Below are 27,680 nucleotides of genomic sequence, written 5' to 3' on the forward strand. Positions count from 1 at the left end.
TGTAAGAACCATAGTTTAAAGAAATAAATAGGGGCAGTCCCTGCTTTTCTTGGTAGTGCAGGTCTATGCCCTGCAGGAATGCAAGCTGAAACCATGGAAAGAAATCTTTTTTTTTTTTTTGAGAGGGAGTGTCATTCTGTCACCCTGGCTGGAGTGCAGTGGCATGATCTCGGCTCACTGCAACCTCCTGCAACCTCTGCCTCCCAGGTTCACGCCATTCTCCTGCCTCAGCCTCCCGAGTAGCTGGTACTACAGGCACCCGCCACCACGCCCGGCTAATTTTTTGTATTTTTTAGTAGAGACGGGGTTTCACCATGTTAGCCAGGATGGTCTCGATCTCCTGACCTCATGATCCTCCCGCCTTGGCCTCCCAAAGTGCTGGGATTACAAGCGTGAGCCACCGTGCCCCACCGGAAAGACATCTTAATAAGCCAATTGGAAAAGTTACAGTTGATCTATGATGTTTAAAATTTTTGTCAAAATAAGAAAATTAGCGGGGTATGGTGGTACATTGTTTTGAGTTAATGACTGTAATAAATAGTTTGGTATAAATCTTTCCAGACTGTTTATCCCTTGTTCTTTCCCTTTCTTCCTTCAATAACAATGCTTTGGTTCTATGTATGCTTTAGAGAATTCAACTTGGGGCTGTTGCTTGCATCTTTTTAAAAATTATTGGGTTGGAAATTGTTTAAAAGACTAAGATTTTTCTGCAGTGTTGGTGTGCATCAGGATGAATTCCTGGTTATCGGGCCTGAGGTTTTACTAGTGATGTGACACCTATAGAACTTTAGTGGGTTTTCTATCAGTTTTGCTCCAGTGTAGTCTCTGGGATACAAAATAAGGGTTAGTTAACTTTCTGTATCTCCATTTATTCTTGGCTGTTGATTCTTAAGAGTTACAGTTGGCAAGCCTGTAATCCCAGCACTTTGGGAGGCCGAGACGGGCAGATCACGAGGTCAGGAGATCGAGACCATCCTGGCTAACACGGTGAAACCCCGTCTCTACTAAAAAATACAAAAAAACTAGCCGGGCGAGGTGGTGGGCGCCTGTAGTCCCAGCTACTCGGGAGGCTGAGACAGGAGAATGGCGGGAACTCAGGAGGTGGAGCTTGCAGTGAGCTGAGATCCGGCCACTGCACTCCAGCCTGGGCGACAGAGCGAGACTCTGTCTCAAAAAAAAAAAAAAGTTACAGTTGGGTCTGAAACCCTTTGAAACCTTTTCTCTCTGTTTTTGTTATCTGTGAATTAACTAGCAATTTTCTATAAATTCAATATTCTGAACTTTTATCTCATCTTTATTGCTTTGAAGAATGACCAGTGAAAATTAAAAATTAAACATAATTTCATCCTTTTTCAAAAAACTAGATTTAAAAATTATGTGAATTTTTGGATCTAGATTATTATTCAATACAGTCATGCCTCACTTAGAGTCATGCATCGCTTAATGACAGGGATGCTTTCTGAGAAATGCATCCTTAGGCAGTTTGTTGTGTGAACATCATAGAGTATACTTACACAAACCTGGTATACTTACACAAGCTTACTACACACTTAGGCTATATGACATAGTCTATTCTTCCTAGGCTGTAAATCTGTACAGCATGTTTCTGTACTGAATACTGTAGGCAATTGTAACAAAATGGTATTTGTATATCTAAATGTAGAAAGTTACAGTAAAGATACAGTATTATAATCTTATAATAAGATTATATATGTGGCCCCTCCTTGACCAAAACATGTGGCACATGACTGTAATTTAAAAATAACACAAAATTCAATCAGTGTAACATACCACATTAACAGAAGGAGAGGGGAAAATCCCTCACAATCATCTCAATTTATGCAGAGAAATATGTGACAAAATTTAATACACTTTGATGATAAAAGTACTCAACAAACTAGGAATAGGAGGAAACTACCTCAGCCTATCTGTTAAGGAGCAGGTGTGGAAAACCCAAAACTAGCATCATACTCAGTAGTGAAAGACTGAAATCTTTTACTCCAAGATGAGAAACAAGGATGCTTGCTTTTACCACTTCTATGCAACACAGTATTGGAAATTTTAGCCAGAACAATCAGGCAAGAAAAAGAAATAAAAGGCATCCAAATGGAAAAGGAAGAAGTAAAATTATTTTTATTTGCATCATCTTATATGTAGAAAACCCTAAAGATTCCACAAAAAACTGTTACAACCAATACACAAATTTACCCAAGTTGCAGGATAGAAAAGCAATGCACCAAAATCACTTGCATTTCTATACATTAACAATGAACAATTTGAAAAGAAAATTAAACAAATATTCATTTATAATAGCCTCAAAAGGAATAAAATATTCAAGAATAAGCTTAACCAAGGAGATGAAAGACTTGTACACTGAAACATTACTGAGAAAAATTAAAGAAGACAGAAATAAATGGAAAGACATCTATGTTTCTGGGTTGGAAGACTAATATTGTTAAGATGTCAAAATGATCTGTATATTCAATGGAATTCCTATCAAAATTCCAATGATGTGTTTGGCAAAAATAGAAAAAACTTCATCCTAAAATTTATATAGAATCCCATGAGTCCCCAAATAGCCAAAACAACCTTGAAAAGGAGCAAAATTGACTGGGCACAGTGGCTCATGTATGTAATCCCAGCACTTTGGGAAGCCAAGGCAGGAGGATCCTTTGAGCCCAGGAGTTTTAGACCAGCGTAGACAACATGGCAAGACCTTGTCTCTACAAAACTAATAATAAGAAAAAATTACCACCTGTGCCTGTGGTCCCAGCTGTTTGGGAGGCTGAGGTTGTGGTATTGCTTGGAGTGAGCTGTGTTCATGCCACTGCACTCCAGCCTGGGCAACAGAGCGAGACCCCATCTCAAAACCCTGTCTCAAAAAAAGAAAAACAAAACAAAACAAAACAAAATTGAATGTCTCATACTTCCTGATTTCAAAACCTACAGCAAAGCATAGTAATGAAGACATTGTGGTACTGGAATAAAGACAGACAACGTATAGTCCAATGGAACACAATAGGGAGCTCAGAAATCAACCCTGACATAATGGTCAAATGATTTTTGATAATGATACAAGATCAATCAATTGGGAAAGGACAGTCTTTTCAGCAAATAATATTGGGGAAACTGGATTATCTATATGCAAGAAAATAGTGTTGAATTTCTTTCTATATCACACCATAGATAGAAATAAATAAAAATGGATCAAAGACCTAAATGTGAGAGCTAAAACTATAAAACTATTAGAAGGAAGCTTAGAGAAAAAGCTTCATGACATTGAATTTGGCAAAGGGTTCTTAGATACAACACTAAAACGTGAGCAGTAAAAAAAAAGTAGATTATTTGGATTTTATCAAAATTAAAACTTGTGCACATCATAGGACACTGTCAACAAAATGAAAAGGCAACCCATAGAATACAAGAAAATATTTGCAAATCATATATCTGATAAAGTTACGATATCCAGAATATATAAAGAACTCCCACAACTCAACCATTAAAAACTGACCAGATGGCTGGGTGTGGTGGCTCACGCCTGTAATCCCAGCACTTTGGGAGGCTGAGGTGGGCGAATTGCTTGAGGTCAGGAGTTTGAGACAAGCCTGGCCAACACGGTGGTCTCTACTAAAAAGACAAATCCTGTCTCTACTAAAAATACAAAAATTAGGTGTGGTGGTGGGCGCCTGTAATCTCAGCTGCTCGGGAGGCTGAGACAGGAGAACTGCTTGAATCCAGGAGGCAGAGGTTGCAGTGATCCAAGATCGCGCCACTGCACTCCAGCCTGGGTGACAGAGTGAGACTGTGTCTCAAAAAAAAACAACCGGTGCCTCACGCCTGTAATCCCAGCACTTTTGGGAGGCCAAGGTGGGCAGATCACGTGAGGTCAGGAGTTCGAGACCAGCCTGGCCAACATGGTGAAACCTCGTCTCTTTTAAAAATACAAAAATTAGCTGGGTATGGTGGCGGGCGCCTGTAATCCCAGCTACTTGAGAGACTGAGGCAGGAGAATTGCTTGAACTCGAAAGGCAGAGGTTGCAGTGAGCCGAGGTCGTGCCATTGCACTGCAGCCTGGGTGACAAGAACGAAACTCTGTCTCAGAAAGAAAAGAAAACAAAATAACAACAGCAACAACAACAACAAGAACCGACCAAATGGCCGGCCGGGCGCGGTGGCTCAAGCCTGTAATCCCAGCACTTTGGGAGGCCGAGGCGGGCGGATCACGAGGTCAGGAGATCGAGACCATCCTGGCTAACACGGTGAAACCCCGTCTCTACTAAAAAAATACAAAAAACTAGCCGGGCGAGGTGGCGGGCGCCTGTAGTCCCAGCTACTCGGGAGACTGAGGCAGGAGAATGGCGTAAACCCGGGAGGCGGAGTTTGCAGTGAGCTGAGATCTGGCCACTGCACTCCAGCCTGGGTGACAGAGCGAGACTCCTTCTCAAAAAAAAAAAAAAGAACCGACCAAATGAAAAAATGGGTAAAAGACTGGAATAGACATTTCTCCAGAGAAGGTATATAGATGGCTAATAATTACAGAGAAAGATGTGCAGCATCACTAATTATTAGGAAAATGGAAATCAAAACCATAGTGAGATCACTTTCCACCATTAGGATGATTATTATCAAGAAAACAAAATTGTAAGTGTTGGTGAGGGTAGAGAAATAAGGACGCTTATGCATTGCTAGTGGGAATGTAAAATGGTGCAGTTACTGTGGAAAACAGTATGGTGGTTCCTTAAAAAATTAAAAATGGAATTATCAGATAATTCACCATTCTCCTTTTGGGTATATACTGACAACAATTGAAAGGAGATACTTGAACAGATATTTCTACATCAGTGTTCATAGCAGCATTATTTGTAGTAGCCAATAGGTGGAAAAAACCCATGTGTTCATCAGTGGATGAATAAACGAAAAGTGGGACATCTGTGCAATGGAATGTTATTCAGCTTTAAGAAGGAATGGAATTCTGATGCATGCTACACCGTGGATGAACCTTAAGTCATTATGCTGAGTCAAATAAGACACAAAAAAATAATATTGTATGATTCCACTTTTATCAGGTACCTAGAATAATCAAACTCATAGAGACAAAAAGTGGAATGGTGGTTGCCAGCGGCTAGGGGGAAAGCGAGAAATTGGAAGCTTGTCTTTCAAAAATCATTTTGGACATTTATTTTAAATATTATGAACCCTATTAAAAACAGTTCTGTAGTCATGAGCTCTGTCTCACTCATTATGCTTTCACTTTTTTTTTTTAAACGTACATTCCTCCTCATTCTTGTTTTATTTTCTATTTTTTGTTTTTGAGATGGACTCTCGCTCTGTGGCCCAGGCTGGAGTGCAGTGGTGTGATCTGGACTCACTGCAACCTCCGCCTTCTGGGTTCAAACAATTCTTCTGCCTCAGCCTCCGAAGTAGCTGGATTACAGGCGTGTGTCACCACACCCAGCTAATTTTTGTAATTTTAGTCAAGATGGAGTTTTACCGTGCTGATCTTGAACTCCTGACCTCCAGTGATCTGCCCTCCCAAAGTGATGGAATTATAGGCATGAGGCACCGTGCCCGGCCCCTCCTCATTCTTTAGATTTTTGGTTTATTTTCAGGTGATGGGGGCATTTCATTTAGGAAGAGAATGTAGATGGCATTCTTTCAAAGTCCTTGCCTGTCGGAACAGGTTTCCGGTTTTTTTCTATGTGAAAATAGATTACTTAAGAATAGTATTATTGGATTGCAGTGTTTTCTTTTCCTTAAAATTTTGTAGATTTTATTCTTGATTTCATCTGGCTTTAGCTGTACAGAGCAGAAATGTGATGCGATGACGGTGAGATTGCTTTTTAAAAAAACATTTACTTTTTATTTCTTTTAATTTTATTATTATTATTATTTTTTGTTTGTTGTTTTGAGATGGAGTCTCACTCTGTCGCCCAGGCTCGAGTGTAGTGGCGCGGTCTCAGCTCACTGCAACCTCTGCCTCCTGGGTTCAAGTGATTTTTCTGCCTCAGCCTCCTTAGTAGCTGGGATTACGGGCACCCACCACCACACCCAGATAATTTATTTGTATTTTTAGTAGAGATGGGGTTTTACCATGTTGGCCAGGTTGGTCTCCAACTCCTAGCCTCAAGTAATCCGCCCGCCTTGGCCTCCCAAACTGCTGGGATTACAGGCGTGAGCCACTGCACCCAGCCATATATATATACATATATATTTAATTTTTGTGGGCACATAGTAGGTATATGTATTTTGGGGGTACGTGAGATGTTTTAATACAGGTGTGCATGTGAAATAAGCACATGATAGGGAATGGGATATCTAGCTCCTTATGCATTTATCCTTCTGAGTTACAAACAATTCATTTACGCTGTAAGTTATTTAAAAATGTACAATTACATTATTATTGATTGTAATCACCCTGTTGTGCTGTCAAATAGAAGGCCTTATTCATTAATTCTGTTATGTTTGTACCCAGTAACTACTCCACCTTCCCTGTATCCCCCACTTACTTTCTCAGCCTCTGGTAACCATCCTTCTACTCTCTATGTCCCTAAGTTCAACGTTTTGATTTTTAGATCCCACAAATCTAAAAATTGTGATGACATGTTTGCCTTTTTTTTTTTTTTTTTTTGAGATGGAGTCTCGCTCTGTTGCCCAGGCTGGAGTGCAGTGGCACGATCTCTGCTCATTGCAAGCTCTGCCTCCCGGGTTCATGCCATTCTCCTGCCTCAGCCTCCCAAGTAGCTGGGACTACAGGTGCCTGCCACCACACCTGGCTAACTTTTTGTATTTTTAGTAGAGACGGGATTTCACCGTTTTAGCCAGGATGGTCTCGATCTCCTGACCTCATGATCTGCCTGCCTTGGCCTCCCGAAGTGCTGAGATTACAGGCTTGAGCCACCATGCCCAGCCAGGTGTTTGTCTTTCTATGCCTGGTTTATTTCACTTAACAAGATCTTCGGTTCTACCCATGTTGTTGCAAATGAATGGATCACATTCTTTTTTATGACTGAATAGTACTCCATTGTGTATTTGCCCCACATTTTCTTTATCCATTAGTCTGTTGGTAGAGACTTAGGTTGCTTCCAAGTCTTAGCTATTGTAAACAGTGCTGCAGTGAACATAGGAGTGCAGATGTCTCTTTGCTATACTGATTTTCTTTCTTTTGGGTTGTACCCAGCAGTGGGATTGCTGGGTCATATGGTAGCTCAATTTCTAGTTTCTTTTTGAGGAACCTCTAAACTGTTTTCCATAGTGGTTGTACTAATTTATATTCCTACCAACAGTGTACAGGGGTTCCTTTTTCTCCACATCCTCAGCAGCATTTGTTGTTGCCTGTCTTTTGGATATAAGCCATTTTAACTGGGGTGAGATGATAACTCATTATAGATGATAACTCATTATAGTTTAGATTTGCATTTCTTTGATGATCAGTGATGTTCAGCATCTTTTCATATGCCTGTTTGCCAATTGCATGTCTTCTTTTGAGTAGCATCTTTTCAGATCTTTTGCTCCCTTTTTATCATTTGATCAAATCTTACCTGTTTTCAGATTATTAGACTTTTTCCTATAGAATTGTTTGAGCTCCTTATATATTCTGGTTTTAAATCTCTTGTGAGATGGATAGTTTGCAAATATTTTCTCCCATTGTATGAGTTGTCTCTTCACTTTGTTGATTGTGTCCTTTGCTGTGCAGAAGATTTTTAACTTGATGTGATCCGATTTGTCCGTTTGTGCTTTGGTTGCCTGTGCTTGTGGGGTATTACTCAAGAAATCTTTGCCCAGACCAATGTCCTGGAGATTTTCCCCAATGTTTTCTTGTAGTAGATTCATAGTTTGAGGTCTTAGATTTAAGTCTTTAATACATTTTGATTTTATATTTGTATATCGTGAGAGATAGGATCTAATTTTGTTTTTCTGCATATGGATATCCAGTTTTCCTAGCACCATTTATTAAAGAGACTGTCTTTTCCTCAGTGTATGTTCTTGGCACCTTTCTCAGTTCTCTGTAGGTGTGTGGATTTGTTTCTGGGTTCTCTGTTCTGTTCCATTCGTCTGTGTGTCTGTTGTTTTTTTTTTCGCCAGTACTTGCTGTTTGGTTACTATAGCTTTGTAGTGTAGTTTGAAGTCAGGTGATGTAATTCTTCCAGTTTTGTTCCTTTTGCTTAGTATAACTGTGGCTATTCTGGGTCTTTTGTGGTTCCATATAAATTTAAGATTTCTTTTTCTGTTTCTCTGAAGAATGTCGTTGGTATTTTGATAGGCATTACATTGAATCTGTAGATTGTTTTGGGTAGCAGGGACATTTTAACAATATTGAGTCTTCCAAGCCATGAACATAGACTATTTTTCCATTTTTTGATGTCCTTTTCAGTTTCTTTCTTCAGTGTTTTATAGTTTTCACTATAGAGATAGTTCATTTCTTTGGTTAATTCCTGGGTATGTAATTTTGTGTGTGGCTATTGTAAACGGGATTACTTTTAAAATTTCTATTTCTCCTTGTTCACTGTTGGCATATGGAAATGCTCCTGATTTTGGTATGTTGATTTTGTATCCTGCAACTTTACTGAATTTGTTTATCAGTTCTAATAGTTTTGTGGTAGAGTCTTTAGGTTTTTCCCAATATAAGATTGTATCATATGCAAACAAGGATAATTTAATTTCTTCCTTTCCAATTGGAGACCCTTTATATCTTTCTCTTTTCTGATTGCTCTAGCTAGGACTTCCAGTGGTATGTTGAATAACAGTGATGACAGTGGGCAACCTTGTCATGTTCCAGAGCTTATAGGAAAGACTTTCAGTGTTTTCCCATTCAGTATGATACTAGCTGTGGGTTTGTCATATATGGCTTTTATTATGTTGAAGTATATTCCTTCTATTCCCAGTTTTTTGAGGGTGTTTATCATAAAAAGATGTTGAATTTTATCAAATGGTTCTTCAGCATCAATTGAAATGATCATATCGTTTTTATTGCTCATTTTGTTGATAGGATGTATCACATTGATTGATTTGTGTATGTTGAACCATCCTTGGCATCCCAGGGATAAATCCCATTTGGTCTTGATGAGTGATCTGTCTGATGTATTGTTGAATTCAGTTTTCTAGCATTTTGTTGAGGATTTTTGCATCAATATTCATTAGAGATATTGGTATGTCATTTTCTTTTTCCTTGATGTATCTTTCTCTGGTTTTGGTATCAAGGTAATACTGGCCTCGTAGAATGAGTTTGGAAGTATTCCCTCCTCTATTTTTCAGAACAGTTTGAGTAGGATTTATATTAATTCTTCTTTAAATGTTTGGTAGAATTTAACAGTTAAGCTATAGGGTCCTGGGCCTTTTTTTAGTGGGAGACTTTTTATTACAGGTTTGATCTCGTGATTTGATATCGGTCTGTTCAAGTTTTGGATTTCATCCCGATTCAGTCTTGGTAGTTTGTATGTATCTAGGAATTTGTCCATTTCTTCTAGGTTTTTCAGTTTACTGGCATATATAGTTGTTCATAGTAGCCACTGATGATCCTTTGAATTTCTGTTGCATCAGTTGTAATATCTCCTTTTTCATTTCTGATTTTATTTGGATTTTTCTCTTTTTTTTCTTAGTCTGGCTAATGGTTTGTCAATTTTGTTTAACTTTTCAAAAAAACGTTTTTGTTTCATTGATCTTTTGTATTTTTTCATTTCAGTTTCATTTATTTCTTCTCTGATCACTGTTATTTCTTTTCTTCTACTAATTTTGTGTTTGGTTCACTCTTGCTTTTCTAGTTCCTTAAGATGCATCGTTAGATTGTTCTTTTGAAGTTTTTCTTCTTTTTTGATGTAGGCACTTACAGCTATGAACTTCCCCCTTAGATTTTTCAATTTCTTTCTTAATTACTTCATTGACCCACTGGTCATTCAGGAGCATATTGTTTAATTTCCATGTATTTGTATAGTTTCCAAAATTCCTTTTGTTATTAGTTTCTAGTTATATTCTTTTTTTTTTTTCTGAGACGGAGTCTCCCTCTATCGCCCAGGCTGGAGTGCAGTGGCCGCATCTCAGCTCACTGCAAGCTCCGCCTCCCGGGTTCGCGCCATTCTCCTGCCTCAGCCTCCCGAGTAGCTGGGACTACAGGCGCCCGCCAGGTCGCCCGGCTAATGTTTTTTGTATTTTTAGTAGAGACGGGGTTTCACCGTGTTAGCCAGGATGGTCTCGATCTCCTGACCTCGTGATCCGCCCGTCTCGGCTTCCCAAAGTGCTGGGATTACAGGCTTGAGCCTCTGCGCCCGGCCAGTTTCTAGTTATATTCTATTGTGATCAGAGAAGATGCATATTATTTCAGTTTTTTGAATGCTTTAAGGCTTGTTTTGGGACCTAACATATGGTCCATCCTTGAGAAAGATTTATGTGTTGAGGAAAAGAATGTATATTTTGCAGCTCTTGGATAAAAAATGTTCTGTAAATATCTCTTAGATTCATTTTTGTCTATAGTGCAAATTAAGTCTGGTGTTTCTTGATTTTCTGTTTGGAAGATCTGTCTAATGCTGAAAGTGGGGTGTTGAAGTCTCTAACTGTTATTGCATTCGGGCCTGTCTCTCTCTTTAGCTCTAATCATATTCACTTTATATATCTGGGTGCTCCAGTGGAGGGTACCTATATATTTAAAATTGTTATATCCTCTTGCTGAATTGACTCCTTTATCATATAGTGACCTTCTTTGTCTCTTCTTATAGTTTTTGTCTTGAAGTCTGTTTTGTTTGGTATTAGTATAGCAACCCCTGCTCCTTTTTCATTTCCATTGGGATGGAATGTCATTTTCCATACCTTTGTTTTCAGCCGATACATGTTTTTATGGGTAAAGTGTGGTTTTTTTTTGTGGGCAACAAATCAGTGGGTTTTTTTTCATCCATTTGGCCACTCTGTGTTTTTCTGGTTGGAGAGTTTAGTCCATTTATGTTAAATTTTATTTGATAATTAAGGACTTAGTCCTGCTATTTTGTTATTTGTTTCCTATTTTATGGTTTTCTCTTCTTTCTTTCCTTCCTGTCTTCTTCTAGTGAAGGGATTTTCTCTGGTAGTATGATTTAGTTTTTTGTTTTTTACTTTTTCTTTATATCTTGTATGTTTTTTGGTTTGAGGTTACCAGAGGCTTGCAAATACTATCTTATAATCCATTATTTTAACCTGATAGTAATTTAACACTATTTGCATAAACAAACAAGCAAAAAGAAAACTCATACAAACTCTGTGCTTTAATTTCGTCTCCTCACTTTTTAACCTTTTGTTGTTTCTGTTTATATCTTATTGTACCATGTCCTGAAAACTTATAGTTACCATTTTTGATTGGTTCATATTTTAGTTTTTGTACTCAGGATAAGAATAGTTTATACATCACAGTTACAGTTTTATAATATTCTTTGTTTTTCTTTGTACTTACTATTACCAGTAAGTTTTGTACCTTCAGGTGATTATTGCTCATTAATGTCATTTTCTTTCTGATTGAAGTATTCCCTTTAGCATTTCTTGTAGGATAGGCCTGGCATTGATGAAATCCCTCAGCTTTTGTTTGGGAAAGTTTATTTCTTCTTCATGTTTGAAGCATATTTTCACTGGATATACTATTCTTAGGTGAAAGTTATTTTTCTTCAGCACTTTTAAATATGTTAGGAAACCTTACATGTTTCCACTGAAAAGTCTGCTGCTACATATATTGGAGCTCCCTTGTATGTTATTTGTTCTTTTTCTCTTGCTGCTTTTAGGATCCTTTCTTTATCCTTGACCTTTGGGAGTCTGATTATTAAATGTCCTGAGGTAGGCTTCTTCAAATTAAATCTGCTGGATGTTCTATAACCTTCTTGTACTTGAATGTTGATATATTTCTCTAGGTTTGGAAAGTTCTCTGATATTATCCCTTTGAATAAACTTTCTACCCCCATCGATTTCTTTACCTTCTCTTTAATGCCAACAACTCTTAGATTTGCCCTTTTGAGGCTGCTTTCTAGATCTTGTAGGCATGCTTCATTCTTTTTTGTTCTTTTTTCTTTTGTCTCCTCTGATTGTGGATTTTCAAAGAGCCTGTCTTCAAGCTCATGAATTCTTTCTTCTGCTTATCAATTCTGCTGGTAAGAGACTCTGATGCATTCTTCAGTATATCAACTGCATTTTTCAACTCTAGAATTTCTGATTGATTCTTTTTAACTGTTTCAATCTCTTTGTTAAATTTATCTGATAGAATTCTTAATTCCTTCTCTATGTTATCTTGAATTTCTTTGAGTCTTCTCAAGACAGCTATTTTGAATTCTCTATCTGAAAGGTCACATATTTCTCTTTTTCCAGAATTGCTCTCTGGTGCCTTATTTAGTTTGATTGGTGAGGTCGTATTTTCCTGGATGGTCTTGATGTTTATAGATGTTCATCAGTTTTTGGGCATTGGAGAGTTAGGTATTTATTGTAGTCATCACAGCCTGGGCTTGTTTATGCTTACCTTTCTTGGGAAGGCTTTCTAGTATTCACAGGGACTTGGGCCCCAAGCCCAATAATGCTGTGGTTTTTGTAGCCTCATAGAGGTTGATGCTAGTAGATGTTCTTTGGTGTCTGGACATTGAAGAGTTAGCTATTTATTGTAGTCTTCACCCCCCTTGGCATATTTTGAGCCATCCTTCTTGGGAAATCTTTCCAGATGTTTGAAAGAACATGGGTGTTATAATCTAAGCTGTATTTGCTTTAGGGGACACCCCAAGCCCAGTAACACTGTGGTTCTTGCAGACTCATAGAGGTGCTGCCTTGATGGTCTTGGAACAGATCTAGGATAATTTTCTGGGTTACCAGGCAGAGACTCTTGTTCTCTTTCCTTACTTTCTTCCAAACATACAGAGCCTCTCCTCTGTTTTGAGCTGGATAAAGCTGAGGATGGTGACACAAGCACCCCTGTGGCTACCAGTACTATATGCTGGGTCAGACCTGAAGCCAGCACAGCACTGGGTCTTGCATAAGGCCTGCTGTAACTGCTTCTTGGCTATTACCATGTTTGCTCAAGGCCCTGGGGCTCCACAGTCAGCAGGTAGCAAAGCCAAATAGGCCTGTGTCCTTCCCTTAAGGGTGGCGAGGTCCCCCAGGCCCCGGATGGGTCAAGAAGTTCTGTCTGGGAGCCCTGGGAGTCAGGGACTAGAGTCGGAAACCTTGGAAGTCTACCTAGTGTTCTGTTGTATTGTAGCCGAGCTGGCATTCAAACTACAAGGTGCAATCCTTCCCACTCTTCCCTCCCATTTCCAAAGGCAGAGGAGCCTCAACCTGTAGCCACCACCACCCCAGGCCACAAAGAGTACTGCCAGAGTACCCCCATAGTCCCTTAAGGCCCAAGGTCTCTTAAGTCAGCATTCACAAAAAGCTATCGGGGGTACCCTGGCAGTACTTTTCATGAATGCTGCTTGGCCTGGGACTCACCCTTCAGGGCAGTGGGCTCCCCTCTGGCTCAGGACATGTCTAGAAATGCTGTCCAAGAGCCAAGTTCTAGAATTGAGGACGCTAAGAACCCACTTGGTACTCTACCTTGCTGTGGCTATACTGGTACGTAGGGTGCAAGACAAAGCCCCCTTTACTTTCCCCTCTGCTGTTCTCCAGCAGGAGTTTTGCCCCATATCCACCACGGCTGGGAATGTGCTGAGTCTCACCTGAAGCCAACAAGTCTCAGTGGTTCACCCAAGGCCCTCAATGTAGTACCTGGGTATTGCTGCTGGTTATTCAGGGCCCAAGAGCTCTTCAGTTAGCAGATGATGAATGCTGCCACGCCTCGGCCCTTTCCTTCAGGGCAGCAAGTTCCCTTCTGGACCAGGGTGTGTCTAGGAATGTTGTCTGGGAGTAGTTAGGTCCTGGAATGGGGGCCTCATGGCTCTGACTGGTGCCCTATCCTGCTGTGGCTGAGCTGGTATCCAAGATGCAAGACAAAATCCTCCCCACTCTTCCCTCTCCTCTTCTTAAGTGGAAGGGAGAGGTCTCTTTTGGAGCCACCAGCTGTGCAACCTGGGGTTAGGAGAGAGGTAATGTCAGCACTCCCTTGGCTGCCCCAGGTGTTGTCTCAGTATGTTGCATGCTCCCTCAGTCCGCTGTCACTAGGCCTAATTCAGCCGTAGGACTTGCCAAAGAGTTGCAGTCCTTATGGCCTAGACTGTCTTTCAGGTTTACTTGGAGACACACAGTGCTGTAGCCCTCGGTGGCGAGGTCTTCAAGAGACTCAAGTTCAGACCTCTGGGATTTCTTTCTGGCTAGGGCTGGTTTAAATGCTCCGCCTGTGGGTGGGCATCAGCTGAGTTTGGTCTGGTTTTCCTTTCTGCTTTAACAGGACAGCACAGAGTTCAATGCCTCACAATTGCAGTATTCTCCCTTCCCCAGTGCCCAGAGATACCCTCCATACCATGCACTGCTGCTGGAAGAGGAGCCTCACCACTCTGAGGAAAAGGGTGGCGTTGGTGATTCAGGACTGTTTCTTTTAATCTCTTCTCTGCCTCTTTCAGTGATATGAAGTTCAGACCAAGTCCTATGAGTGCTCACCTGATTTTTGTTCTTATGAAGGTGATTTTTTCTGTGTAGATAGTTGTTAACTTTTTTGTCCTTGTGGGGACGATTGGTGGAGCTTTCTATTGCACCATCTTGCTCTGCCTCTGAGATTGCTTTTTCTCTTTCTCTTTTAAAGAATCTGTTTTAACTGTCTGGATATGTAGATGTTTTTAATATTCTGAAGAAAAAGAAAATTTATTCAAGATGTGGTCTGTGTTTGTTTTTTCTTTACTCATATGCTACTAATGAACCCTTTGATTCTAAAATTTTACATCTGTTTTACTTAGAGAATATTTGTCTGCCATTTATTTTCTCCTTTTTCTGTCAGTCTGCCAGTTCTCTCTTGGCCTTCCTATTATGTGTATATTATATTTCTTGGGTCCATCCTCTGTGTCTGCCTCTGCCTTCTCCCCTGTCAGATTGACCTCTCTAACCTTTCCTGTCATTTTTAGGATATGTTTTTGGGCTGGCATTTTAAGTCAGTTTAGAATTTTTGACATTATCCTTTCTTTTCTCATTATATTTTAAAATTTGGTAATTATGTCTTTATCTGAAAGTTTTCTTTGCTATTCCAAAGTCATTCTTTTTTCAAAAAATGCCACGTCCCCTCAAATCTCACTAGGAATGTGAATTAGACATATTTCCCATGGTTTTTCTCTTTTATATCCAACTTTTTCCCCAGATAATTTATTCATACTTCTCCAGTAGATCCTCTTCTTTTGAACTGTGGAATGTTTTTATATGCCCTGTTATTGTTTTCTCCCTTAAGTCATCCTCAGAAAGCATTAGAGTTATCTATCTTTATTTTTTCCAAATTTCTATTTGAAATTGGTTCTGTTACAGACTCTAAATTCATAGGATCAATAATTTCAGGCTCCATTGTGAGATGAAGAGAGTAGTATTCATATTAATAAATTAAGTATTAGAAGACAAAGTGTCTGTTTAGAATAGAATGGGACAAACAGATAGCTCAGGGTAAGGAGCCTGAGAGCACCCTTCCTTCTGTCTTTAATCGGTACGTCTTCATTATGTTCTTCACTGTTTTTCTGTTTTTTCTCTTTTGGTTTTAAGTATTCTTTGGGAATAGGTACTATATTCTGCTATTTGGTATGTTGTCCTCAGGGTACTTCCCTGAAGATTATTAGAAAGACCAATATATTGGAGCCAAGGGCCTGTCTGATACTTAAGTAGTAGGTAAAATTAGGTCCACTTTTGATTAAGTAGTAAATTCATCCACTTATTTCTTAGGTTGTAACTAGATTGGTAGATGATTGTTTCCTAAAATGTTATCTTATGTGAACCATACCCCTGCAGAAATTTGTTGAAATTTCCGTTATGTGGCTAGTGTTTATCTGAAATAGAAAATATCCTGGATTGATGCAATAGCAGAATGGTGATAACAGAAGAAAGAGCCAGAAGTTGAAGACAGATCATTAGAAATTATTCAGTTTGTGGCCAGACATGGTGGCTCATGCCTGTAATCCCAACACTTCAGGAGGCTGAGGCTTGCTTGAGTCAAGGAGTTCCGAGACCAGCCTGGGCAACAAAGTGAGACCCTGTCTCTACAGCAATACCAAAAAATTAGCCAGGTATGGTGGAGGGTGCCTGTGGTGTCAGTACACAGGAAGCTGAGGCAGAAACACCACTTGCGCCCAAGAGGTTGAGGCTGCAGTGAGCCAGCATGGCACCATTGCAGTCTAGCCTGTGCGACACAGCAAGACTCTGTCTCAAAAAAAAAAAAAAAAAAAAAAAAAATCATTCTGAAGAACAGAGATTGAAAAGAAATGAACAGAGCCTTGGAGTTTTGTTGGTTCATTCCAAGGGTCTAACATATGCATCATTAGAACACCAGAAGGAGAGGAGAAAGAGATTGGAGTAGGAAAAATATTTGAAGAAATAATGGTGGAAAACTTCCGAAATCTGATGAAAGATACAATTTTTATTTTTATTTTTGAAATGGAGTCTCTCTCTCGGCTCACTGCAACCTCCACCTCCGGGGTTCAAGCTTCTGCTTTAGTCTTCTGAGTAGCTGGGATTACAGGCACCTTCCCCGCCCACCACGCCCAGCTAATTTTTGTTCTTTTAGTGGAAACGAGGTTTTGCCATGTTGGTCAGGCTGGTCTCGAACTCCTGACCTCAGGTGATCCGCCCTCCTCAGCATCCCAAAGTGCTGGAATTACAGACGTGAGCCACTGTGCCCGGCAAAGATACAAATTTATAGATGAGAGAAGCTCAGTGAATGCCAGTTAGGAGAAACTGAAAGAAAACCATACATAAACACAGTAATTAAACGGTTGAAAACCAAAAATAAAGTCTTAAAAGTAGCTGGAAAAAATGATAAATACAGGGCAACAATAATCTGAACAAGTGCAGATTTCTCATCAGAAATCATGGCAGCCAGAAGACAGTGGAACAACATGTTTCAAGTACTGAAAGAAAACTGTTAACCCAGAACTCTATATCCATTGAAAATATCCTTCAAGAATGAAGATGAAATAGAGACCAAGAGTATCCATTTCTAACATGTTTGCTTTAATGAAATGTTAATGGACATTCTGTAGGCTGAAGGGAAATAATACCAGATGGATATTTAGGGGGACCAATCAAAATGATAAATACATATAAAGGACTAATTTTATTCCTAAGTTATCCTACTATCTGAGAGGTTTTTTATGTGGGTATAAATATAATATATATGATGGCTAAACATAAAAGCTAGTGGGAAGGTGGAAATAAAAGGGCATATGTGGTTTTAGTGTCTCTGCATTTTTCTTTGTGTGTGTGTGTGTTTTTTTTTTGGGGGGGGGACGGAGTCTTGCTCTGTTGCCCAGGCTGGAGTGCAGTGGCGTGATCTCGGCTCACTGCAACCTCCGCCTCCTGGGTTCAAGTGATTCTTCTGCCTCAGCCTCCCAAGTAGCTGGGACTACTACAGGTGCGCACCACCACACCTGGCTAATTTTTGTATTTTTAGTAGAGATGGGGTTTCACCATATTGGCCAGGCTGGTGTCGGACTCCTGACCTCGTGATCTGCCTGCCTCAGCCTCCCAAAATGCTGGGATTACAGGCATGAGCCACCGTGCCCTACCAGTTTCTGCATTTATCTTGACCTGGTACAGTGTTAACTCTAAGAAGACTGTGTAAGGTTTGCTATATCTATATCTATGTATTTATATGTCTGTTTATCTACCTATGTATCTGATAATCCGATAAGTTAAAGATAGGCTGTTTGAGCACAAAGGAGATTCATTTAAACCGCTATTGCTATAGATTATACCTATGACGCATTTTTATGAGGAACCAGTAAATTATATAAAAAGATATAGTCAGAAAGTTAATATCAAATAGGAAATACTAAAAATTTTCTAAGGAAAAGAGGAAAGAGCAAGTAGGAGAACAGAAAACACAGGGAATAAACAGAAAACAGATACTAAAATGGTAGACCTGAATCTAACCATGTTAATAATTCTATTACATGTAAGTGGTCTGATGTTACCAATTAAAAGAGATCTTCATATTGGATAAAAATATGAAGATATAACTGTGGTCTTTGTGAGAAACCCACTTTTAATATAATGACATAAGTTATAAGGAAGGAAAAATGCATACCATACAAACACTAACCAAAAAAAGCTCAGATGAATCTATTAATATCAGAGAGGTAAACTTTTGAACAAATAGTATGATTAGGATAAAGAACATAACAATAAGAGTCATTTTCCTAAAAAGATATAATAATCTTAAATGTGTCTAACAACAGAGCTTCAAAAATGGAGTTAAAAAAAAAAACCTGTTAGAACTGAAAAGAAAGATGGACAAATTCACAATTATAGTTAGAGATGTAAGTGCTTTTCTCTTAAAAATCAGTAGAATAGGGAGATAGAAAACCAATAAGGAAATTTAAGACTAGAATAATATCAACTTATATGACCTAATTGACATTTATAGATCACTCTACCCAACAGTAGCGAAATATACATTCTTTTTATATGCTAGATAGACTACATTTTGGGCAATAAAACACAATCTTAACAAACTTAAAAGAATTAAAAGTATGCAAAGTATGTTATCTGACCATATAGAATTAAACTAAACACAGTCATTGGAAGAGATGAAAACATTTTTTAAATATTTGAAAATTAGAAATGATGAAATGATTCATGAGTCCAAGTAAAAGTAAAAGTCACAAGGAAATTAGGATGAAATTGAAAAACCACATATCAAAGTTTGGAGGATTTAGGTAAAACAGTACTTACAAGGAAATTTATAGTAATAAAAGCTTATGTTTGAAAAGAAATATTTCCAATCAGTGCTCTGAGCATCTACCTTAACATAGCAGAAATAGAAGAGCAAATTAAACTCAAATTGAAACTAAAGAAAGAAATAATAAGGTAGAGTAGAAAATCAATGAAATTGAGTAGAGAAAAACAGTAGAGTAAAATCAGTGAAATGAAAAACTAGTCCTTGGAAAAGATTAATAAAATTGATAAATCTGTAGACAGAGTGACCAAGAAAAAATAGAGGACAAATTATCAATATCAGAAATGCAAGACTCTGTTGACATTTAAGGGACAATTAGGGAATATTTCAGGCATCATTAGCCCCATAAATTTGACTACTTTGTTGAAATGAGCAAAGTCCTTGAAAGATAAGCTATGACGTTTACTCCAGAAGAACTAGATTATCTGAATAGTCCTATATCTAATAAAGTAATTGAATTTTTCATTAAAAAAATTTCAACAGGGAACATTCAGTTCTACATAAGCTCTTCCAGAATATAGAATATGAGAAAATACTTCTAAATTCAATTTATGAGTTCAGTGCTATCCTGGTCTGAAAACTAGACAAAGACATTATGAAAAAATTAAATTATGTCCATCCCCTCATGAACATAGAGGATTGGATGGAGAGTAAATCAATCAAATTTCCCAAAATACAGTGCTGTTAGGCTATACCCATTGTAAGTGAAACATTGATGTTGGGGGCTGAGGCCACCAAAGGTTGAAGAATGAAAAACAAGTAAAAGTCAAATGTGTGAAGTTAGAGAACAGGTTATCAGAAACTAATCACTCTTTTAATTAGATGCCTGCAACCACTGAATGTTCTTTGGGGGACTCTGGAATTCCATCTCTACCTTGGGTAGAAGCTATCTAAGAGCTTAGCAGAGGGCATGATTAGAACCTAGGAGAGTTTAGAGCTACAAATCACCTTGTGTTATCTCCTCAACTTTGCCCAGCTGCTCCCTAAACATGACTTTCACCTTTTACCTGAAAACTTGTCTTCCTTTCTCACCTTTTATCTAGAGAGTCACCTTCAAAGGGCAGAATCGCTGGTACTGCAGCTTTTTCAAATATTAGGAACTTCAACCAAATAAAATAAAAAGACATACTTTCCTGTGCTTTCCACCTATGAACCTTACTTTTCCTGCAGGGCCCAAATGTGACTCCCCTCAATTCCTATGCTCCTTGTTCTGGGTAAAAGAGTACAAGGGGACCAGGAACAGGGTTTTTACCTGAAGCAGAAGAGAGAGAGGATGGGAGAAGTATGTTATCTGAGTGGATAAGGAGGAATACTGAGAAGGACTGAGCTTCAAGGAGTCTTAGAGTTTCTTTGCTGAGCTTCAAGGAGTCTTAAAACTTCTTTGCTGGTTTCTTCCTTTCTCCATGTTGGGAAGAGGGCTTGTGGGAAAAGGGCTTGTGGGGTGCCTGTATAAACTGGCCATAAAAATATGGGACAATAAGTTGTGGAAAACCACAAGAGGCCTCTGAGGAGGAAAGTCTCCTAATTGCCATCATGTTCCCATGCTCAGAGTGAGACCCGCTTTCTTATCTGTAAACACTGTGTTCAAGGAGAAAGACACTCCTTTGAAACACTGGAATGTGAACAGACTTGTAGGCTCCTAGTTAAGCCCGCTCCCACTAGCTACTCTCCCATAAGTTAAAGATATGCTGTTTGAGCACAAAGGAGGTTCATTTAAACCGCTATTGCTATAGATTACACCTATGACGCATTCCCTCCCTTTCACTGTTTCTCCCTGAATGTCTGCTTCTCAGATCTAAGTGACTGTACTCAATAAATAGTGTGGAGACCAGAGCTCTGAGTCTTTTGCAGCCTCCAAAAGTACAACTGGCCCCCTGGCTCCCCACCTTTACTCTTTACTTGTCTCTTCTCAATCCTTTGTCACCACCGAACTTCAGGTACCCTATGGGTGGTGTTGAGACTGGTTCCCAACACTCCACAATTTCTACATTTTTTTTTTTTTTTTGAGACAGAGTCTCGCTCTGTCACCAGGCTGGAATGAAGTGGCGCGATCTTGGCTCACTATAACCTTTGCCTCCTGGGTTCAAGCGATTCTTGTGCCTCAACCTCCTGAGTAGCTGGGATTACAGGCACGTACCACCACACCCAGCTAATTTTTATATTTTTAGTAGAGAGGGGTTTCACCATGTTGGCCAGGATGTTCTCCATCTCCTGACCTTGTGATCTGCCCACCTTGGCCTCCCAAAGTGCTGGGATGACAGGCGTGAGCCTCCATGCTTGGCCACAAGTTCTACTTTTAGGATTGTACTATGTCTTGTCCCTCAGTCTACTTCCCTGTCTGTCAGTCCTTCTGTAGTGATCTCATCCCTTTCCAAAGCATATTGCTAACCAGTGCTGTCTCTTGTATTCTGTAGCCTTTATTCCCATATATTCAGCTGGCTTCTTAGCATATCTGAAACCAAACTCTGGATTGCTCATCTCCCCAAATACCTGCTTCTTCCCTCGTCTTTCTCATCATGGTAAATGGCAATTCCATTTCTCCTGTTAGTTATTTGTAGTCCTTTTTTTTTTTTTGAGACGGAGTCTCATTCTGTTGTGCAGGCTGGAGTGCAGTGGCGTGATCTCGGCTCACTGCAACCTCTGGCTCCCAGGTTCAAGTGATTCTCCTGCCTCAGCCTCCCAAGTAACTGGGATTACAGGTGTCTGCCACCATGCCCGGCTAATTTTGTATTTGCGTGTGTATGTGTGTGTTTTTAGTAGAAACGGGATTTCAGCATGTTGGCCAGGCTGGTCACAAACTCCTGGCCTCACGTAATCTGCCCGCCTTGGCCTCCCAAAGTGCTGGGATTACAGGCAGTTGTTCTTCTTAATTCATGTCCCTTCTTTCTTATATATAATCTATTTTCAGAATAAATCCCAAATCTAGCCCATTCTCACTATGGTCACTGTCTTTCCTCTGTATAATTGCAGTAGCCTTCTGTTTTCCATGCTATCATATCTTCTGGTCTGTTTTTCACATCGCAGCCAGAAAGATCCTTTTAAAATTTGAGTCATTGCTAAATATTTAATGATGTCTTTCCTCTGCTCACAACTCTCCATTGGTCTCCGGCTTCACTCATCGTAAAAGCCAATTCGTTGGCCGGGCGCGGTGGCTCAAGCCTGTAATCCCAGCACTTTGGGAGGCCGAGACGGGTGGATCACGAGGTCAGGAGATCGAGACCATCCTGGCTAACACAGTGAAACCCCGTCTCTACTAAAAATACAAAAAAAAAACTAGCCGGGCGAGGTGGCGGGCGCCTGTAGTCCCAGCTACTCGGGAGGCTGAGGCAGGAGAATGGCGTGAACCCGGGAGGCGGAGCTTGCAGTGAGCTGAGATCCGGCCACTGCACTCCAGTCCGGGCGACAGAGCGAGACTCCGCCTCAAAAAAAAAAAAAAAAAAAAGCCAATTCGTTTTACAGTGGCTTATACATTTCTGACCTTATCTCTCACCATTCTTCCCCTCACTTACTACAGTCTGACTCTCCTGGCCTCCTCTTTCTGGCACATGCCATGCCTAAACCATTGTTTCCCTAGCTAGTCACATGGGTCCCCTCCTCTCTTCCTTTGCATCCCTGCCTAAAGGAAGGCCTTTTCTGACCACCTTATATAAAAGAGCAACTCCCACCTCCACCTCAGCACTTCTCATCCCCCAATACTGCTTTGTTTTTCTCCACAGTAGTCTATTGCAACCTCACTATTATTGTTTATTGACCTTTGCCCCATTAGAATGTAACCACCACATGGGCAAGGACTTTGTGTTGGTTATGGTTGGATCCTTAAGACCTAGGATAGTCCCTGCTAGAAAGTATCCTCTCAGCAAATATTTGTTGAGTGAATTTGATTGTGGTGTTTTTTTCCTTCCTCATATTTGAATAATATTCTGCAGAATAAAGTTAGATAGTCATGGAGTAGGATACCATAGGACACGATGTCTGACTTTAGGTAATCATTGAATGAATGAATGAATTAATTAATTAATGGCAGGGGTCCCACAGAACATTTAATCCCTCTCTTTTCTTATTTCAAAGATGAGAAAACGGAGAGAGGTGTACAAATCATAGAAAGATGTCTTAGCTTCAGTATTTTGTAAACCCTCCAAAATGCTCAGCAGGTTTCACAAAATACTCAAATCAAAAGAATGTCACAGGTAAGGAAATAGAATATAAAAAGACTAGCTTGTATTCAAGAATATTTTAAGGCTATCATATAGGAAGGCCATATAAGAAATTGCTAATGGGGATTATAATGCTAAAAATATCACATAGTATTTATATAACATGTGTTGTAAATTAATAAAGCCAATACCTTTTTAAAGGTAGTTTGTTAGATATGGTGTATAATTCATAAGGAATCCCTTTCCCCCAAATTGCTCTATAGTTTGAACTTTATTTTGTGGTTACCAAAATCTGGACTTTTAAAAGACATAAAGTTATAATCTGAGAATGAGAAAGACAAAATGGGAATGCAGACAGATATAAAACTAAAATAGATAGAAATGTAAGATAGTGCACAGGAAATTCCAAATAATAAGTGTAGATTAAAATATTCTAGAGGAGGCTGCACATGGTGGCTCATGTCTGTAATTCCAGCACTTTGGGAGGCTGAGGGGAGTGGATCACTTGAGGTCAGGAGTTCAAGGCCATCCTGGTCAATGTGGCGAAACCCCATCTCTACTAAAAATACGAAAATTAGCCAGTGGTGGCATCAGGTGCCTGTAATCCCAGCTACTCGGAAAACTGAGGCAGGAGAATTGCTTGAATTCAGGAGGCAGAGGTTGCAGTGAGCCAAGATTGTGCTACTGCATTCCAGCCTGGGCGACAGGGTGAGATTCTGTCTTTAAAAAAAAAAAAAAAAAAAATTCTGAAAGAAATTAGGATTGGATGACACAGTGGGCCAGGTGTCAGGAGATGGCTCTAGCAAGGGAGAAGGAGTAGAGTTTGATGATGCTTTAGATAGAAGGGTAGAACTTAGAAAGCTGGGGCCATGATCTGAGCAGAGGCATAGTGGGGCAGCCAGAGAATGTTCTAGTAGTGAGTAAGGTCAGTTTAATAGGGCCTTAGGTCAGAGAGCTTAAGAAGGGATGTTAGTGTACATTGTGAGAATATATGAATATTACATAAAATCTTTTGGACTCTAGACAATCAGAAGCTTTTGAAATCTTTTAGGGGGCTGACATGTACAAAGTAGTGTTTTAAGCATATTAAACTGTCAGTGGTGTACATTATGGATAGAAAGAGGAGACTGAAAAGTTCTCTGTGAGGTGATACTGACCTGTGTTAGGATAATAGCAGTGGAAGGGATTAACATGAGTGTTGTGAGAAGTATTAGCAGGACCTAGTTACTGTGTAGAAGTGAGAAGAGACCAGGGTAATTCTGTGGTTTTTAGTGTCTAGGAGAAATGTGGAAATAGGAAATTCTCTCATGAATGTCATTTTATCATGAAGGATGAGTTTGGCTTTAGACATAGCAAGTTTGGGATGAGAGCCAGCTAATGATGTCTAGTTAGAGATATAGAACTCAGGCTGGATTAGGGCTACAGTTTTGGGGAATTTACACTCACATATAGAGGTGAGAGTTAGTCCTAATGGTGAATGAAATCTTAGGAGTTTCAGAGATTGTAGAACAGTGTAGGCTGAAAAGATGGTGGTGCACAGAACTTTAGTGGGCAGAGGAAGAATGTTTTGTGAAGGAAACTTTGAAAAGCAATGGTTGCAGAAGTAGGGTAACCTATGAAAAGAAAGCCAAGGGTCACATAAGTAGTTGATTCAAAGTAACATTCATCCCTCCCTCAACTCCCCCATTGCAAATGCAGTACATCTTTAATGTCAGATCCTGGAAAATAGACAATAGCAAAAATATTTTTAAAAAGCTTTTACCCAGCCTGGGCAACATAGTGGTACCCTGTCTCTACAAAAAAAATTTGAAAATTAGCCAGGCATGATGACACATGCCTGTAGCCTCAGCTACTCAGACGGCTGAGGAGGGGGATCACTTGAACCTGGGAGTTTGAGGCTGCAGTGAGCTGTGATTGAGCCACTGCACTCCAGCCTGGGTGACAGAGTAGGATCTGTCTAAAAAAATAAAAAATAAAAAAAATTACTTACAACCCAGTTAGCCAGAGAAAACTATTAAAATATTTAAATATATATCTTAAATTACTAAATATTTCTTCTTGGTTGTGTCTGTGTATTTGTGTATTTATATTGCTATACAAGAGAGTGTTTATTATTTGCTGTAAATAGTTGAGGTAAGATCATTCAAAAAGAGTTCAGCTGTTAATTATATAGCTTATTTGTTGACATAATCTTCTAAATATTTAATATATATAGAATTTCCCATATTGTCTGTTTTGTATACTCTTCAGATGATTGCAAAAGGGAAAAATGCATCTGAACTGTTTCCTGCTGTTGTGAAGAATGTGGCCAGTAAAAATATTGAGGTACTGTTTTGATCTATAATTTTTATGATTCCTTTTGTTTTCATGGGACCATACACTTTTCATGTAGTGTAATGCAACATAAGGTACTTGAGTATCACTAGATTTTTGTTATGATTAAAATGTCCTTAATTTTAAATGTAGGTAAGATCGAATAAAAAGTAGACACAATCCTAGCTTTGGATTTTTGGTAGAGAATATGAAAAGCAAAACAGATTGATTCACCTGACTAAGCAATGGTAAGTTGTTGAGTTTTCACCTGTTCCTAGAGGCCCGTTTAGTTTAAATTTTGTTCCAGGGACTTAATTTTAAGATAGCATATGTCCAGTGAAAAAGACCTGGTCGGGTATATCTAGACCTTGATGATTTGGGGCTTTTTGGGATTTCTAGGACTGAACCCAAGAATATTTCCCAAATTTCTTAGACTACTCATGACATGTACTAAGCACTCAGTACATATATGTGGATTTATTGAACGAACATGTCCCAGTAAAATGCTATTTTCTGTAAGCTAGACTGATATAGTCTAGTATTAAGATTACATGCTCCTCTCCACCCTGGTTAATTGATAAATTAATTGAAAAAGCCTGGTCAATTGATAAATTTTTCTCAGTTTAAAGCTTTAAAGCTTTTCCTTCACCATGAAATTAAAAATGTGTTACTGCTGCTATTTGTTTGCCATTTTATTGGCAGATGACGAAGCTCATTAACAAATAACAGAAACATTCTAATCCAGGGAACATGGTTATGGTGACAGAGAGAGAAAGTGCACAAACATTCTTGCACGGGCAAGTGTGAGAGTGGAAGGAGGATGGGTGTGTGATTTCAGAGGGTTCGCTAATTTTGTAGTTACGATTTTTCTGTGCACAGTATGGTCATTTTTTGCTAGTGAAGTTGTTTCTCTTTTGTGTGATGATTTTAAATATTCAAAGTATTCTTGCCAGCAAAACCAACCAGAGAAAAAGAGAGAAAACATTTTGGAGCTAATGTTTTTTAAATATTACTTAACTAAATGTGATTGATAGTGTTGGTGAGAGAGGGATTTTAAATCTCCCAATCATGATCTTGATTTTTTTTTTGCTTTTTTATTGAGACAGGGTCTCACTTTGTCACCTAGGCTGGAGTGCAGTGGTGTGATCTTGGCTCACTACAGCCTCGACCTCCTGGGCTCAAGCGACCCTTCCACCTCAGCCCCTCAAGTAGCTGGGACTACAGGCGTGTACAACCATGCTTGGCTAGATTTTTATTTTTATTTTTTGTAGAGACAGAGTTTTGCCATGTGGCCTACGCTGGTCTCTAACTCCTGAGCTCAAGCAATTCACCTGCGTCAGCCTCCCAAAATGCTAGGATTACAGGCGTGACCAGCCGTGCCCGGCCTTTTTTTTTTTTTTTTTTTTTTTTTTGAGGCGAGGTTCCTCTCTTATCTCCCAGGCTGGAATGCAGTGGCATGGTCGTGGCTTACTGTAGCCTTGACCTCTTGGGTTTTAGGTGATCCTCCTTCCTCAGCCTCCTGAGTAACTGGGACTACCGGTGCATGCCACCACATCCAGCTAATTTTCACGTTTTTAGCAGAGACAGGGCTTCACCATGTTGCCCAGGCTGGTTTCAAACTCCCAGGCTCAAGCAGTCTGCCAACCTTGGCCTCCCAAAGTGCTGGGAGTACAGGCATGAGCCATCGCTCCTGGGCTGATTCTGGAATGTTTTATTTTTCCCCTTAATTTAGTATTTTTTGGTTATTTTTAAAAGTACTCCTATTAGGCATAACTCTTTTTGGGTTTTCCTGATGAATTGACCTTTTTGTTATAAAATAAATCCTTTATTTTTGTTAATATGTTTTGTCTTAAAGCATATTTGATTTGTTTTTAGTATTGCCACTCCAACCTTCTCATTTCTTTTTATTGTTTATCATTTTTATTCATTTGCTTTCAGCTTGTCTGCCTATATCTAGTGTGCATCTGTTGTTGACAGCATATAGTTGCAGCTTTCCTGAAATCCTGTGTGTCAATCTCTGCCTTTTAATTGGAGTGTCTATTTTGCTAACGCTTAATTTAATTATTGATCTACTTAGATTTGAGTCTACTATTTTTCTTTTCTCTTTGTCTCTTTTATTTTTTTCTTCTATTCTTCCTATTCCTTTTTTGGGTTAACCAGAAACATTTTAAAATTTCATTTTAGTTTTTTTCCAACTTGCATTTCTTGGCATATATGACAGTGGTCCCATGTGATTATAACACTGTATTTTTACTGTGCTTTTTCTATGTTTAGATACCAACTACCTACTATTGTGTTATAGTTATCTACAGTATTGAGTACAGTAACATGCTGTACAGATTTGTAGCCTAGGAGCAATAGGCCATATCAGTAGTCCCCAACCTTTTTGGCACCAGGGACCACTATTGTGGAAGACAATTTTTCCCTGG

The 27,680-nt window shown here is 39.3% G+C and overlaps 1 protein-coding gene across 3 annotated transcripts in view; it reads left to right on the forward strand.

Moving 5' to 3' along the window:
* The window catches only part of AP3B1 (adaptor related protein complex 3 subunit beta 1), a 305,763-nt gene that overhangs the window by 34,839 nt on the left and 243,244 nt on the right, over window positions 1-27,680 (forward strand). For all 3 annotated transcript variants that reach the window (XM_010356679.2, XM_010356682.2, XM_030927327.1), the window contains exon 3: window positions 25,189-25,263. In XM_010356679.2, coding sequence (XP_010354981.1) covers window positions 25,189-25,263 — 75 coding nt within the window. The remainder of the gene's footprint in view (window positions 1-25,188; window positions 25,264-27,680) is intronic.

The sequence above is a fragment of the Rhinopithecus roxellana genome, chromosome 3, assembly GCF_007565055.1.
Source record: "Rhinopithecus roxellana isolate Shanxi Qingling chromosome 3, ASM756505v1, whole genome shotgun sequence".
In the NCBI taxonomy this organism is placed as follows: domain Eukaryota; kingdom Metazoa; phylum Chordata; class Mammalia; order Primates; family Cercopithecidae; genus Rhinopithecus; species Rhinopithecus roxellana.